Genomic DNA, 17,020 nt, shown 5'->3' with positions numbered 1-17,020 from the left:
TTCGTATAGCACGCACACGAGCATCGCACGAGCACCGCACACTCGCGCAGGCCTTGCGGCCCACGCTGAGCGCACAACGCCTCGGCCCATGCTTGCTGCCTGTGTCCGCGCGCGCGCCCAAGGCCTTGGCTGGGCCTGGCCTTGCGTTGGGCCTGGTTGAGGCTTGGCGTGTGTTGGTGATGCGTGTGGCTTGCTGGGCGATGGCTTGGCTTCGTGCTGGGCCTTCGTCTAGCGAGCCTCGTCCGATGTTAATTCGTACGATACGCTTCCGATTAAATTCCCGATTCCGGAATTCATTTCCGATACGAACAATATTTAATATTTCCGATTCCGGAATTAATTTCCGTTTCGAACAAATATTTAATATTTCCGTTTCCGGAATTATTTTCCGATTTCGATAATATTTCCGATTCTGACAATATTTCCGTTTCCGGCAATATTTCCGATTCCGGCAATATTTCCATTTCCGATAATGTTTTCCGATACGTACCATGTTTCCGTTTCCGGCAACATCTACGACTTGGATAATATTTATATTTCCGATACGATCCATATTTCCGTTTCCGGCAATATCATCGTTTCCGGAGTATTCATTTCTTGCTTGTGACGATCTCAGCTCCCACTGAAACCAAGATCCGTCGATTCCGAATATCCATAGATGGAGTATTTAATTCCATTAAATACTTGATCCGTTTACGTACTATTTGTGTGACCCTACGGGTTCAGTCAAGAGTAAGCTGTGGATTAATATAATTAATTCCACTTGAACTGAAGCGGCCTCTAGCTAGGCATTCAGCTCACTTGATCTCACTGAATTATTAACTTGTTAATTAATACTGAACCGCATTTATTAGACTTAATATTATATGCATACTTGGACCAAGGGGATTATTTCCTTCAACAGTATTGAGCAACAACAAAGCCATAAGCATCGAGCGATGAGTTGACAGGGCGTTGTATCACTGCTCTTATCGAAGCTAATCGTCTCAACTTTTTCAAATTATTCATGTGATATTCTCTCAAAAAATATAACAGAATCATCCTTCAATTTTTACCTGCAAAATATTCAACCAAATTCAAACAAAGATTGATGAAAATTCTGAGAAATCACACAATTTGATCAAAATTGAATTGAAGAAGTTAGGTTAATGAAAATTCTGGGAACTTTAATATCGATCAATACAACATCTCTGTCATATTTCTACAACAAAATAGTGAATTTTTAGTCATTTTTAACCAAAATATAAAATTACCAGCAAAAGTCAACGAAACCCGGAATCTTACTAACGGGAAACTGAACATAGAATCATATAAAACATCAAAACAAAAATATTCCCAGAAATCAATCGATCCAGATAATAACTGTTGCAAACAATATTGAGTAATTTTTACAGCTCGATCGATAATTTTTACAGCCATATATTGGAGTACTATTCCACTCACAATTTCTATCCCACAAAAACCCAAATACTGAAATTCTTGTTACATTCATTGATTTTTTTTTTGACATTATGCTTACTTTCTCTAAGAATTTAACTCAAAATTTAAATTCCAGAAAAACACGTTTGGTAAATTCTTATTAAAGTGACATAATGAACTGAGTTTGACAAAATTTGTATTCCGTGTTCTGTTTTAGATGGAAGAAATTGAAATTAAGGAGGTTAGAGAAGTTGGAGGGAGTATCCACAAGAAGATATTTGTAGCAGGAGCAACTAGAAGTACTGGTAAAAGGATAGTTGAACAGTTGTTGTCCAAGGGTTACTCTGCTAACGCTGGAGTTTGTGACATTGAGAAGGCAAAAACCGCCTTTCCTACTAATATGCCCTTCAAATTGAAAGTGTTTTTACAACTTTTCCCTAACTTCGGAAAGAAATGAAAGTTCTATATTAATGTTCTGAAGATGTTCCACAATTGTGAACCAGTATGACAATTTGATGAAGAAATTTGGTAATGAGGTTGATACAAACATCTTGATACAAACATCTTGAAGTTCATACAAACATCAAATTGTGGAACTATTTCAAACAAAACCAATACCAATATCTAGCCTTATATTGGAGTACTATTCAATTTCATCAAAGGATTTACTATTTCAACCAAAATCAACCAACCAACTGTCAATCGTATAAAAATAAAAATTTCCAAATTGGTAAAATTAAATTAGTAAAAACAAATTGGTAAAAATAAATCAAATGAAACTCACCGCAATTGTTGCTGCTGTTATTATTGTTGTCGTTGTTGTCGGAAACTCGTCATCCCCGCCCTCGCTCCGCTGGTCCCTGCACCGCCTCCACCGGTCCCTGCACCACCTCCGCCGTAGAACACATCTCCGGAAAGCCCAGACGTCATATTTTTCTTCTTCTCACCTTCCGATTGTTTGATTTGAAGCTAATACATTAGAAAACAGACAAAAGCAAAACTTATAAGGAATCCAAATCAGATTTCTAAAACCTAAGCTATTAGGAATCCGAATCAGATTTCCTAAACCAAATCAAAAGCAAAACCTCGTAATGAAAATTGCTAAAACGAAAACAAAATAGCAATTAAAATCCTTAGTTTGTAAAATCGGGGTCGCAAAAACAGAATCAAATCTAAAGAAACCGCAAAATTGATGAAAAAAAATTGAATTAATTGTATGAATTACCTGAGAATGAGATCGAAGATGAGAGAGAACTAAAACTGGGACGTTTTGTTGAACGTCTGAGGCGGCGAAAACCATTGAAGAGCAAAAGAATTGGTTCTGATTGTGGAGTGAGAGATTCGAAAGTTTCAATGAGAAATTCGGAAGCCATGTGACCGTTTCTTTATTTTTCTTTATTTTTGGAGAAAGAAAAGAATAACAGTAAAATGTAATGGTGAAAGAGCTGAGGGCACTTCTGTAAATTATTTGGGGACACGAAAAGTTATTTTACCAAAAAGACCTCAGCTGTTCCTTTATATAATAGAGATAAAGATTTTTTTTTCATAACTGAAAACTCGAATGCTACAATTTTCAAATTTTTTTAAATCTGATTCGAAAATACCAAATATCTAATCAGAATTGTCTGCTTATAGATAGAAGAATTATATCCGTTTTCTTGGTTTGGATTTGCCGGATCACATGTCGGGTCGACTTGTTTCGGAGTTTTACCCAATTTTTTTTTAACTTGTTAAGTAGCATTAATTGCAAAAAAATGGGTAAAATGAAAAATAATAAATCCAATTTCCCTTTGGTGTTCATTCTCTGATTTGAGCAGCCAGATAACGCGAGTGCGAAAGACAGAGACAGGAGAGATAATGGCGGGGAGCATGAGTTTACAGTCACGGCTAGTCTCCTCCTTCGTCGGCGGCGACCGTTTAATTAACCCTTATCAACGCCCTATTCACCACCTCTTCCGCTGTTGCCCAGGTCCCCCCTCTCTCTCTCTATATATATATTTATACACTATTTCTATTTCCTTTGTTTCCCCTGTTTTTTCCGCAAAACCTAACAACTGACTTCAGCTGTTCTTGGACCACTTTGATTCCGTAATTTCTGAGTTTCATGTTGAATGTCTGATATGATTATTATCGGGAAATTAGTAAATTGATTTTAGTACAAGTATATTATTAAGGAGTATTTCATAGGATTGCACTTTAATTCCTTAATTTCCGAGCTTAATTTTGAATGTCTGATACAAGTATATAATTTTGATAGGATTATTATCGGGAAATTAGTAAATTGATTTTAGTACAAGTATACTATTAAGGACTATTTCATAGGATTGCACTTAATTTCCGAACTTAATTTCGAATGTCTGATGGAAGTATATAATTTTGATAGGATTGTTGACTGATAGTAGTAGGACAATGAATTATTCAGAACTATGGATGTTTATAGAAGAAAAAACTCTCTATTGTTGGATAAAATGGCAAGCCAAAGGGGTTGTTGGTACTTGGTAGACTGTAGAGTACATATTGAGGGACGAGATTGTCGGTGTGAGAATGGGAAATTGCGAGTTTTAATGATAAGACAGTTGGACTCTAGCCTGTATAGTATCAGGTATAAGTCCAAAGCTTCAAGAGTTACATTTCGTGTCTTGGGCTTGAGTGGATGATTGCCTTTGATGCTTTGGTTTTAGATGATTTTATGTCATTGTTGTTTGTGAGTTTTATTGGTTTCTGATTGGAAATTTAGTTACCAGCTATGTTACTTGGACATTTCATTTTACCTCAAGTTCCCGTGTTGGATCCTCGACACTCGGACATGCTTCGTTTGGACCAAAATCATGGAGCATTTTCACAAAATAATCAAGCCGGATACTTGGACACGTACCCTTGTCCGACATGGGTATCCGAGTCCGAGTAACATACGTTACCAGTTTCTTATAGTGATGGAAGTCCATTAAGATTAAGGGTGTAGTCGAGTAGAAGCTGGTATGATAATATTAAGTGAGAAACGACCGAATGAACCATACTAAGATTACTTACTACCTAGTTTCCCTAGTTCTCTTGAAAATTCTTTCTATTCGCTCGGTATAGTTTTAGTAGAAGAGAGGACATTCATGCTCCCAAGATGTTTATTTAACTAGATATTGAATCTTTTCTTTGTTGTCTTTAATGTCTGTCTTGCGAGTAAGCTGAATTCATTGATGGAATGTGATTGTAAGTGATCTAATATTTTGATTTATTACATGAATGCTCGAGCTATATTTGGGCAGACAAGTATAATTCTATGAGTGAAAGGAATGTAGCACTGTAGCACTCACCAATTTTCATTTATTTTCTTTCATTTGTTATCCTGTTGCATTTTGTGAAGTTTAGCTGACAGCTATAAGCAACAATAGGCCCTTTGCGTAATCCCATAGATGCTGGTTCTTGTCGGTGAGTATTCCTGTCGGTCTTTCCTTTTTATCTTATTGTGGAATTATCCTTGCAGGAAGAAAACATGTCTCTATGCAGTTGCCAAAAACTCTCTCGGGCTTGACCAATCTAATATTCAAAAGGTGTGCCATTTTCCCCTCTTTCTCATTTTGTGTGCCCATACATATGCATGTGTTTTGTTTTTCTATTGTTACTTTACCTGTAGTCTTGCAGAAATCTTGATCAAGTATCAAAAAGCGGACGTAAACCTCTGAGGCCTGGTAAGGTGTCACCTCCTCGACCTGTTCCATCTCACATACAGAGACCACCGTATGTAAAATCTCAGCATCCTCCGGGAATAGCAAGTGGACCTGAGGTGCATGATGAGAGGGGAATAGAATGTATGAGGGCTTCTGGTAGATTGGCAGCCCGAGTACTTGAATATGCAGGCACTTTGGTCAAGGTAATACTATAAGCCTCTCTTTCTTTGACTATTATTTTTATTCTCTTTCTGTACTTTGATTGAGGTGAGACTCGTGAGAGTTTGTGGCCAGATTCTATCACAGTCAAAGGATAATTGCTAGGCACTTAATCTGATTGAATATGGTTATCTTTTCTGTCTTTCCTTTCCTGGTTAGCTGCACTGCGTCTTGGCCAAATTGGTCCTTTGAACTGGCAAAGGACACCCATACTATTGGATTATATTTCTCATTTAAAGGGATAATGTCTACGCTAGCTCTACAGTGCTGATGCATGTTGCTTACACCATATGCTTTCTCTGAACTTCGTTTGTGACTTCTTTTCATAGGTGGATCCGTTTTCAAAATGGTTTTTCCTCCATACATAGTACTTAATTTTTCTTATCCACAGCCAGGTGTGAAAACTGATGAAATTGATGAAGCAGTTCACCAAATGATTATAGACAATGGAGGTTATCCTTCACCTCTTGGCTATGGAGGATTTCCTAAAAGTGTGTGCACATCAGTAAATGAATGCATTTGCCATGGGATACCAGATTCAAGGCCACTCGAGGTTCGTTCTGTTTGAAGTGCTATATTTTGCATCACCTGTTTCCTTTAGTCAAGAAGTGGCTAATGTAACATTTTTCAGGATGGTGATATAATTAACATTGATGTCACGTCGTACCTGAATGTAAGCAACTAACTACTTCCTTTTATGCTGTTAAGTATTTTATATCAAGATCATAAAGCCAAAATTTACATAACTCTGGAATGGTTTATGGTCCAATATTTGTTAAATCTTTGGTGTTGCTGCTGTTGCCTGCCAAATTGTTTCACATGCTAAGGCTACCTGCTCTTACTCATCCATTAATATTTTCTACTTTATCTTTTTGATTTGAGTTGTTGCATTAGGTTTTTTGAACATCATCAATCAAATATCTACCACGTCAAAGTTATTATTCGGTTTATTTGCTACCTATGTTACTTGGACTCTTCATTTTACCTCAAGTATCCGTGTCGGATCCTCGGCACTCGGACATGGATATGGACACCAAACACTTCGTTTTTGGACCCAAATCATGGAGCATTTACACAAAATAACCAAGTCGGACACTTGGACACGTACCCTTGTCCGACATGGGTACCCGAGTCCGAGTAACATAGTTTGCTACAATACCTTGTTTTCCCTTCTGTTATGCACCTTATGCTATATCGTTTGACCGTGAGCGCTCTACTCAGCACCCATATAGATATCATAAAATTGGGTTATGGGATCACATATTCACCTGATTTATTATTTAAATGTCATACTGAAGTTGTGTATGTTGTCAGATCTCATTTCTCAGCATTTCTTCCTTATAGCAAATGTTCCCTTCTTTTCAGTTTTCTGAAAATCTTAGTGGGAGCATGTTATCATGTTTATGAGTAAAGAGAAGACACATTTCTTGCATAGAATATGTTCTACGCCTTTCTCAATTTTTTTTTTGTCTTTTGTTACATTGACTATTTTTTGGGCTTCTACAGTCTTTAATGATTGGTTGGTATTGTAGTTGAGGCTTATTTATGGACTGCACTATTATAATATTTTTTTTCTTCTCACTCTTGGTTCAAGCAGGGTTATCATGGTGATACATCTGCAACCTTCTTCTGTGGGGAGGTCGATGATGAAGCAAAAAAGTTGGTTCAGGTAAAATCAAACATCACGTCTAAATTCTATACCTTGTTTTATTTTTTATTCTAAAGAAGTTGGTATATGGACTTCCTTGCAACACTTGATTATCAATGCTCTAAAGTGCCTCTTATCTTGTGGTAAATAAGTCTCCTTTTATATTGTTCCCAATTTAAGGATACTTTTTGGTTCCGGGTGTTGTATTTTGTGATTTCTATCTTTACCTAGTAGTCTAGTACTCTGGTAGAGTGACTTTGACAATAATGAGTAATAAGATCATTTTTCTTCTAGTGGGATTAGTGGAGCACTTTGTATTCGTGATTTAGAGGATCCTTCAGTAGTTATATAGGAGAGCCAATAAAACCACTCCAATTCCTGAATTCACGTGGAAGTTTCAATACTTGGGGCATTTTGACAATTATTTTAAATTTGAAGCATGAGCTCAGTTGTTTCATGAGACATTATGTACAGAGTAATATGCGATGCTATTGGTTCACAATGACTGGAAAATAATTCGTTTATGCAAGTCTTCACTGCATCCACTGTTCGAAATTGATATTCTCGCCCTATTTTATCCTGTAGCATATGGTTTTCCTGGTATATGAGAAACTTTCTTTTCTTTATGCAGAATATCTAGATGAATAAGAGAGCAACTCTCTTAACTTAGTTAAATAGTAATTCTACTATGATTAAGTTTTCTTTTTGTCACACTGATAATCAAAATATAACTCTTATCTTAGGTAACCAAAGAATGCCTGGACAAGGCAATTTCAATTTGCGGACCAGGAGTGGAGTACAAGAAGATTGGCAGAACAATACAGTAAGAATTAAAATCTGTTTCTTGTCAAGATTGCCAGGTTCCATCGTGCAATTTAAATTATGCTTACTTTTTTTTCATGCAACCAAGCCAGAAGTTTGCTTTGCTAGTTATCACTCCAATGTTTGGGGGGAAAAAGAGTAAATAAATTTTTCTTGTTGATTATGAGATTCTCCTGGTATGGATTTGTCTTTTAAGGTCAGGGATATCCTGGATCTGCCAAAAGTATTGGTCTGTAATTCATATATATTCTTTTGATGTAATTGTGTACCTGGATTTCTCAAATTTGCATCTTTTCATTGTAGTGACTATGCAGATAAATACGGATATGGTGTTGTACGTCAGTTTGTTGGCCATGGCGTTGGTCGTGTTTTTCATGCCGATCCCGTTATTATGCACTGCAGTAATCATCTTGAACTCTTTCAATGCTTTGTGGTTTTCAGCTTTTGTGGGTCTCATTGAAAAGACCTGGATAAAACACTTGGTCACTGGAATAACAATGGGATGAAGTGATATGTCTATTTTTCCTGCAGGAAACACTGATGGAGGGCGTATGATACTAAATCAAACTTTCACAATTGGTACTCTCTCATAGTCCCTTTACCCTTGTCTGTGTCTTTACGAGTTTACATTCCAAAAATACTTGCAATTTCACAAAAACATACAAGTAGCTAGATAGATAGATAGGTGTTAGCCCAAGCCTGGTCGACAGGTGAGGTCTGGAACCAGCTCTGACTGGTTAAGCTTGCGGGTGGGTCATGGCACAAGTCTGCTTAAATTGGCCTATTAATGCCCAGCCTGCCAAATCGACCATTTGGGCAATAGAATACTCCATACTAGGCACACCTGGCCAAGACCGTGAATGGTCCAACACGGTTCTTAACTGGTCCAAGCCAAGGTCCCAATCCCAGCCCAAACTTACTGGATGGCTCAAGTCCAGGTGGAATGTCATCCTAAAAAAGGTGAATAGGAACTGATGTCGTTGCATATAGGATAACGATTCATGTCCGTCTTTGTAATTCATTTTAGTTTTCCACCCATAAAAAAGTTTCTTACTGAACTTGAACCTTACTCTTTCAGTTTGTTCATGTGTTATTTTTATTGCAGAACCCATGATTACAATGGGTAGTTATAATCCGATTATGTGGGACGATGACTGGACAGTGGTTACTGAAGATGGAAGCCTCTCAGCTCAGTTTGAACACACAATTCTGATCACAAAAGATGGAGCCGAGATTTTAACCCAGTGTTGACATCAGTGATAATGAAGCTGAACATCTCCCTCTTCGCTACGCGGCTTTGATCCTGCGGCAAAGCGAGAAATTAGAGCAGAGGGATAAGAAAGGATTTTTTTTATTTCATTCCTCAACAGGAAAAGAAAAAGAGGACAAATCATATTGATTTTCTCCTCTTTTTATTGCATCTTACTTCTCATTAGCCTTATTTATCTTTGTTATACTGCTTCTGTATAAAAGATATTTAAGTTGATAAATCAAGGAGTTTATATTTTTTGACAGGATATGTCAAGGAGCTTATTTGTGACTAGAGTGTTTGATTTTGAGATATGTATATCTTCTTATGTACACCACATTTCCCCATGATACAATTATACAAATTTACAAATACAATTATAATGGTACGAAGTAGTACAAAGAGTGGAGGTGAGAGGTTTTCTCAACGTCAAGTGACTTGTGATCAAATTGGACACAAGTCACTCAATACAACCATTTTTAGTATCAATAACGCAAATGACTCGTATTGGTACTCCTTAGCAGTGTATTTTATTGGTATATCAACACCATACTAATCTCAACACCATACTAATCTCAGTACCAATTCCAAATTAGGGTACCAATAAGAGTCTATTGCGTTCATTTTAAATGCACGCTACTTTTGACATAGACTTGCCAGCTTGAGATTAAAGTTAAATCTCGTCTCTCCATTAAGCTAACTCGGGCATTAGAGGGTTTTCCTCAAACGAACCCCCAAAACTTATTCTTGTGTGCATGTTGTTCAATTCTAACATATATCAAAGTTTTCCAACACGATACACAAAATACTCCTTTTATCCCTTTTTGTTTGTCTCATTTGTCATTTTAGTTCCTCCTTAAAAACTTGGCCAATTACTATAACATTTGTGAACCACAACTTAACTCTCAAATTCAAATATATTTAGTCACATTATTTTTTGTCTCTTCAAACAATCAAGGACGGAGGGAACATAAATCAAACTCATCCGAGCTCATGTTCTATAGCCTAAACATATACCGTTACCGTTTTACTCATCGCTTTACAAAGAGCTGCTCATATACATGCATGCATATTTTGCACCATTAATGATTGAAATGCCTTGGTATTTTACCTTCAATCTTGGCAAAACCTACTCGTTGAGAAATCCCAATTTAGATGAGAACATGGCTTATTCGAAGACAATTTTCATCATTATCAACAACCAATCTCTCTTCTTCACAACTCACTCGTCTTCTTCAGCATTGCAGCAACTCAAGAGCATTAGCTCAAGCCAAACAAACCCACCTGCAAATCATACAATCTGCGCTACATCAGAACCCATTTGTTATCACCAAATTGGTCCAATCCTATGCGGAATGTAACCATTGGGGTTATGCCCAGAAGCTGTTCGATGAATTGCCTGAACCAAATGTTTTTGCTTGGACTTCTCTCCTTGCATTTCACTCAAGAAATGGGCTTTTTATTCAATGTTTGCAGCTTTATGGTGTAATGAGATTTAAGGGTGTGTTGCCTGATCAGTATATTTTCCCTAAGATTTTGAGGTCATGTGCTCAGTTGTCAGAAATTAAAACAGGGGCCATGATTCATAAAGAAGTCATTGTTTATGGAGTTGAATTAAATTTGCAAGTTTGTAATGGATTGATTGACATGTACTCGAAATGTGGGGAGGTTGAGAGTGCTAACCGAGTTTTCGATAACATGGCGGTAAGGGATTTGCTTTCTTGGAATGCAATGATTTCTGGGTATGCAGCAAATGGTTTTCTAGAGTTAGCATTGGAGTTGTTTGGTTCAATGAAGTTGATGAGCATTGAACCTGATTTAGTCACACTGAATACTGTAATGGATGCTTACTGTCGAATCGGTTTATGTGATGAAGCTCTCAAACTATTTGGGAAAATTTTACAGCCAAGTGTTGTCTCTTGGACAACTCTGATTTCTGGCTATTCAAGAGTTGGAAATCATGTTGCATCCATGGGTATGTTTAGAAACATGGTCAAGTTTATGGTTGATAAACCTGATTTAGATGCTCTGTCTAGTGCAATGGTATCATGTCGGTACTTAAGGGCGTTAAGAAACGGCCAAGAAATTCATGCCTATGGAATGAAAACTCATTCTCATTCTCATCTCCAATTCTACAACTCCTGTGGACCTGCATTGTTAACAATGTACTCCAACTGCAGTAGAGTTCATGATATGAGAACTGTGTTTGAGCTAATGGACAAACTCGATGTAGTCACTTGGAACGCCATGATTCTTGGCTTGGTTGATCTTGAAATGGGATTTTCAGCACTTGAAACCTTCAGTTTAATGCATATGGTTGGTGTAAAGAATGACCAAACCACGATAACAACAATCTTACCCGTTTGTGATCTGAACTCTGGCAAACAAGTTCATGCTTACATTCTCAGAAACAACTTAGAGGTTCTGGTTCCTGTTTTAAATGCTTTGATCTGCATGTACTGTAAACGCGGATCTGTTAGTTCTGCTCACCTCATTTTCTCCAATATGACTTGGAAAGATTTAGTCTCATATAACACGATGATTGGAGGGTTTGCAATGCATGGAAAAGGAGATTCTGCACTTCAAATTCTAAAAGAAATGATATCTTCTGGTTATTCTCCAAACTCTGTAACCTTAACATCGATTCTCTCTGCTTGTAATCACTCTGGTCTTATTAAAGAAGGGGTTGAGGTATATTACACCATGATTAGAGATTTCGGGTTGGTTCCTAAAATGGACCATTTTGCTTGTCTAGTCGATATGCTAGCACGTGCTGGTCAGCTCAACGAGGCTATTGATGTTGCTGCGAAGATGCCAATCGTGCCTGATAAGCATATATGGGGGACTCTTTTAGCTGCTGGTCAAGTGCAACAGAATTTGGAGGTTGCTAAGTTGGCTGCTGAAAAGCTAGTTAGTTTAGAACCTGAAAATGCTGGACATTATGTAACATTGTCGAATATATATACCGATGATGGAAGATGGGATGATGCGATGAGAGTAAGAAGGTTGATGGAAAGTAGAGGGTTGATGAAACTGAAAGGGAGTAGTTGGATTGAAGGAGGAAATTGAGGATAAATGTTGTAGACATGTGAGTTTAAATGTGTAACAAAATATGCAGTCACATTTTCCTTTGTGTGACACTATAATGTAACTTTCTTTTGTGTTGGTTCTACTATTGCTCAAGTTCACCAATCAGTCAATCACCATATGACTTTGTAGAGGAGATAACATTATGACTGGTTGTAGACCACCAATGAACACTACATTTGAAGAAACTGAAAATATTAGGAAGAAGCAGAGAGAGGATTTAATCGATTGATGATCAATTAGTTGCTTACAACCTAAGCTAAGGAAATAGGAAGACTATATATGTCAGCATATGAGAATCTAACTAACTGATAACAGAATTCAGTTAGTGATAATAATAAAATAATATTATATAAAATAAATATCTTCTATACTCCCCCTTCAAGCTGGACTTTGGATAAGAGTCCAAGCTTGGCAGATAACACATGATGATGAGAGGAAGCAAGGGGTTTTGTGAGCAAGTCTGCCAATTGCTGAGAGCTAGGAACATGAGAAGTTTGGATGAATCCAGCAGCAACTTGCTCCCTTATGTAATGCATTTCTCTCTTGAGATGTTTGGTCTTGTCATGATAAACTGGATTGTGTGCAAGATGCTCAGCAGAAGTGTTATCACAATGAAGAGTGATGGGAAGAGGAATACAAACTTGAAGATCCTCAAGGAGACCTTGCATCCAAACCAATTCACTGGCAGTGGCTGACATACTCCTATATTCAGCTTCTACAGAGGACTTACTGACACTCTTTTGCTTCTTAGTTTTCCAAGAAACAAGATTAGAACCAAGGAATACAGCATATGCACTAAGTGATCTACTGTTGTACTGACAAGAACTCCAGTCAGCATCACTGTAAGCTGAAAGCTTGAGATCACAATCAGAAGAATACCATAGACCATGATCTAAAGTACCTTTAAGATACTTAAGAACATGTAGAGCAGCACGCAAATGTGGTACCCTGGGAGAATGTACAAATTGACTTAAATGTTGAACACAATAAGACAGATCAGGTCTTGTGATGCTTAAGTACAATAATCTCCCAACAAGTCTTCTGTAAATATCTGGTTCATCTAGGTTATCACCAACTGCTGTTGATAATTTCAATCCACAAGAAAGAGGAGCAGGAGCAGGCTCACAATCTAACATACCAGCATCAGCAAGAATGTCATTGATGTATTTCTTTTGTGAAAGAAAAATGCCTTTGTCAGTTCTGTGTATCTCAATGCCTAAAAAATAAGCCAACTGACCCAAATCCTTGATTGTAAAAGCTTGATCCAATGCAGATTTGACTTCCTCCATTTGAGTCAATGATGTTCCAGTCAGCATAATATCATCAACATATACCAAAAGAACCAAAAATTCACCATCAAGATTTCTGGTGAACAAAGAATAATCCTGTGTTGATTGCTGAAATTTCAACACCTTCAGAAACTTACTAAGTTCTTTATTCCATTGTCTTGAAGCTTGTTTCAAGCCATAAATTGATCTTTTAAGTCTGCAAACCTCACCAGGTTTAGCCTTTGTGTAACCAACAGGAGGCTGCATATACACTTCTTCTTCTAAGAAACCATGTAGAAAAGCATTATTCACATCAAGTTGACACAAATGCCATCCCTTAGCAGCAGCTAAAGCTATAATGATTCTTACAGTTGCTAATTTAGCAACTGGAGAAAATGTTTGAGTGAAATCTTTACCTTCAACTTGTTGATAACCAATAGCAACCAATCTTTCTTTGTGCTTCTCAATGGAATAATCAGGATTTAGTTTTGTTCTGTACACCCACTTGGAGCCAATTGCCTTCTTATCCTTAGGTAGAATTGTTAAATCCCAAGTATCATTACTTTCAAGAGCAATGATCTCCTTTTCCATGGCTTGTATCCAATTCACATCATTTTTAGCTTGATGATAGGTTTTGGGATCAGTAGGAGAAGCAAATACAGAAAAAGCAAGAGAGTCCCAAGTGTCAAAGTTATCCAAGGCTAGTCTTAATAACCAATTGTCATCAGATTTAGTCAAATCAACTTCTTCTATATGAGGCAAAGAAGGTGCCACAGAAAAAGAAAGAGATTCACTGGAATGTGGTTCTGGATTTTCTCTATGAGGAATGTAAACCCCAACAAAGTTCTTTAGAACCACAGAGGGTTTAATAGGCCTGCTAGATTGTCTTTGTATAGGAATAGGATTTTCATGAGGTATAAGAACATGATGAGATACATGAGTGTCAGAAGTAACAGAATCAGAAACATATTCTGAAGAATTAGAAGATATGGATTGAATAGGAGTTATAGGAGAATTTTGAGGAGAAGAATCATTTTGATGAGTGGGAGAAAAAACAGGAGAAGAAATGTGTGAATGAGTGGATGAATCAGGGAGGGAAATAGAAGATTGGTAAGATTCAGTACTGAAATCAACCAATGAAGGATTAGGAACCACAGAAGCAATTTTGGTAGGAGATAATTTGAATGGAAATATTGTTTCAAAGAATATCACATCCCTGGAAACAAACACTTTGTGAGTGTCAAGATCATAAAGCTTAAAAGCTTTATAACCAACAGGATAACCAATAAACAAGCATCTCTTGGTTCTGGAATCAAACTTGTCTCTGTGAACATGAGAGTTGTGAGCAAAACACAAAGTTCCAAAAACTCTGAGGTTATCATAAGCAGGCTGTGTCTTAAACATGACCTCAAAAGGTGTTTTGCCATTCAAAACCCTAGAAGGAATCTTGTTGATCAAATGAGTAGCAGTCAAAATACACTCACCCCAGAATTTTTTAGGAAGATTTGCATGAAATCTCAATGCTCTAGCAATTTCCAGCAAACTTCTATGTTTTCTTTCAACCCTACCATTCTGCTGTGGAGTATATGGGACACTCTTTTCAAGCAAAATTCCTTTACTGGCAAACATACTTCTACAAGATTCTTTAACTATCTCAGTTCCATTATCAGTTCTTATTTTCTTAATCCTTTTACTGAATTGAGTTTCAACCATTGCAAGAAATTCAGAAACAACTTTCTGAACCTGTAGTTTGTTGTGAATCAAGTATGTCCAAGTAATTCTGCTATGATCATCCACTATGGTTAAGAAATATGAGGCTCCATCCAGATTTCTTATTCTATAAGAACCCCAAAGATCAATATGTATCAAGTCAAAACATGCAACAGCTCTGCTATCACTCACAGGAAAGGGAAGTTTATGATGTTTAGAACTATAACATGCATCACAGTTATATTCAGTAACACCTTTGCAAAAATCAGCATTTACAGATCTCATCTTTGACAAAGAAGGATGTCCCAACCTAGCATGTAACAAATCCAGATGATTTCTAGAATCACGATCAGATTGAGAAATACTAGTAGCAGTTTTATTAGGCAATCTAGTCATATGTACATCAACCAAATGATCAACAGTGTTGCAACTAGGCACCTGAGAGGATATACCTTGACTGACATCAACTTAAGGCTTGACAAAATAGTAGAGTCCCTTTGTCCTTATTCCAGCACCAATTATCTTGGAATTAGAGGGGTCATGGAAAATATATCCAGTTCTGGTAAATGTTACAGTTGCACCAGTGTGTTCAATCAATCTCCCAATAGACAATAGATTGTGTTTAAAACCTTTGACTAGCAGTACATCATGTAAAATCAGATCATCACTCAGTGTAGTATCTCCCAATTTCTCAACTATCATTTGAGTTCCATCAGGCAAACCAACTTTGATAGGCTGAATAAGAACCCTTATGGTGATCAATATATTCTCATCATAGGTCATATGATCACAAGCACCAGAATCTACTATCCACACATGATCAAGATTGCATGTAGTTGTAGTACAATTAAAGGAATGAGAAATTGTACCTGCATATTTTGCATAAGAGCAACTAGCTGCATTATTATCACCATTCTGTTGATGTTGGCCTTTCATCACCTTCATAACTTCCTGACAAATAGCATTAAGCATAGCACTATTCATCACACCAGCATCTCCAACAGCATTATCAAGAGGATCATCAGAAATATCAGTAGTAGAATTGACATTAGCAGCAAATCTGGCACCATTCGAACTATTAGCCTTAGATGCCTTGATTGAGTTATACCAATCAGGATAACCAATTATCTTGAAACATTGATCTATAGTGTGACCTTTTCCTTTGCAATGTGTGCAAATCCTACTCAGTTTTTCCTTCTTAAGATCTTTCCAGTCTTTCTTTCCATGATTTCCAGCAAATTTCTGAACATAATTGCTATTGTGAGATTGTGCAGCCATAGCACTACTGCTTATAGCACTATATTCAGCAGCAATATTACTAACTTCCTTCTGTTTTTCAATTTGCTGAGTAATTGAAAAAACTCTGTTCAGATTAGGCATAGGATCCATAGCCAACACATTAGTTATGGTGCTGTCAAAACCTCCATTCAAGCCAAGCAGAAACTTCATCATTCTGTCTTCTTCTTCAAACTCTGCTACTTTCTTCAGAAATTGACAGCTACAGGTCAACATTACACCACAAGTACAAGTAGGAAAGGCTCTTAGAGTCTGCATTTCATCCCACAGCTTCTTCAGCTTACTGTAATATGACACTATAGTCATATTTTCTTGAGTTAGGTTCTCTATTTCCTTCTTTAACTGATAGATTAATGGACTATTAGTTTGTCCAAATATTTCAGTTAATTCATGCCACAAATCAGCAGCATTATCAATGTAACCAAAATCATCAGCCAGATCATGATTCATAGAACTCAGAATCCAGCTCACAACCATGAAATCAGCTCGTTTCCATTTCATGTAATCTTTGTGATTAACAGCAGGTTTAGTCAATTCACCATTAATGAAACCTTCTTTATTCTTAGCTATCAAAGCTCTCTTTACATTTCTACTCCAGCGACCAAAATTCACACCAGAAAATGGAATTGCAACTAAA

The 17,020-nt window shown here is 37.1% G+C and overlaps 2 protein-coding genes across 2 annotated transcripts; both read left to right on the top strand.

Moving 5' to 3' along the window:
* The first annotated feature begins 3,190 nt into the window (after nt 1-3,190).
* On the top strand, nt 3,191-9,289 carry LOC110799048 (methionine aminopeptidase 1D, chloroplastic/mitochondrial). The gene is made up of 10 exons (XM_022004246.2): nt 3,191-3,388; nt 4,898-4,964; nt 5,056-5,284; nt 5,692-5,853; nt 5,932-5,973; nt 6,898-6,969; nt 7,692-7,771; nt 8,074-8,171; nt 8,302-8,349; nt 8,876-9,289. Exons 1-10 carry the CDS (start codon nt 3,277-3,279, stop codon nt 9,019-9,021), a joined length of 1,056 nt encoding a protein of 351 aa, XP_021859938.1. The 5' UTR covers nt 3,191-3,276; the 3' UTR covers nt 9,022-9,289.
* An 885-nt stretch (nt 9,290-10,174) lies between these two features.
* On the top strand, nt 10,175-12,088 carry LOC110799044 (pentatricopeptide repeat-containing protein At5g39350). Its single transcript, XM_022004244.1, has one exon. The coding sequence runs from the start codon at nt 10,175-10,177 to the stop codon at nt 12,086-12,088; it is 1,914 nt and encodes a 637-aa protein (XP_021859936.1).
* The last annotated feature ends 4,932 nt before the right edge of the window (nt 12,089-17,020 follow it).

The sequence above is a fragment of the Spinacia oleracea genome, chromosome 3 (genome assembly GCF_020520425.1).
Source record: "Spinacia oleracea cultivar Varoflay chromosome 3, BTI_SOV_V1, whole genome shotgun sequence".
NCBI classification, from domain to species: Eukaryota; Viridiplantae; Streptophyta; class Magnoliopsida; order Caryophyllales; family Amaranthaceae; genus Spinacia; species Spinacia oleracea.
This window is presented reverse-complemented; position numbering and strand designations above follow the sequence as displayed.

Excerpts from the sequence above, each read along its gene's own strand:
- LOC110799044 (XM_022004244.1), top strand. The coding sequence starts at position 10,175 with ATGAGAACATGGCTTATTCGAAGACAATTTTCATCATTATCAACAACC.
- LOC110799048 (XM_022004246.2), top strand. The coding sequence starts at position 3,277 with ATGGCGGGGAGCATGAGTTTACAGTCACGGCTAGTCTCCTCCTTCGTC. Across the intron at positions 7,772-8,073 it reads AAGATTGGCAGAACAATACA|TGACTATGCAGATAAATACG; the intron begins GTAAGAATTAAA and ends TTTTCATTGTAG. Across the intron at positions 8,172-8,301 it reads TCCCGTTATTATGCACTGCA|GAAACACTGATGGAGGGCGT; the intron begins GTAATCATCTTG and ends TTTTTCCTGCAG.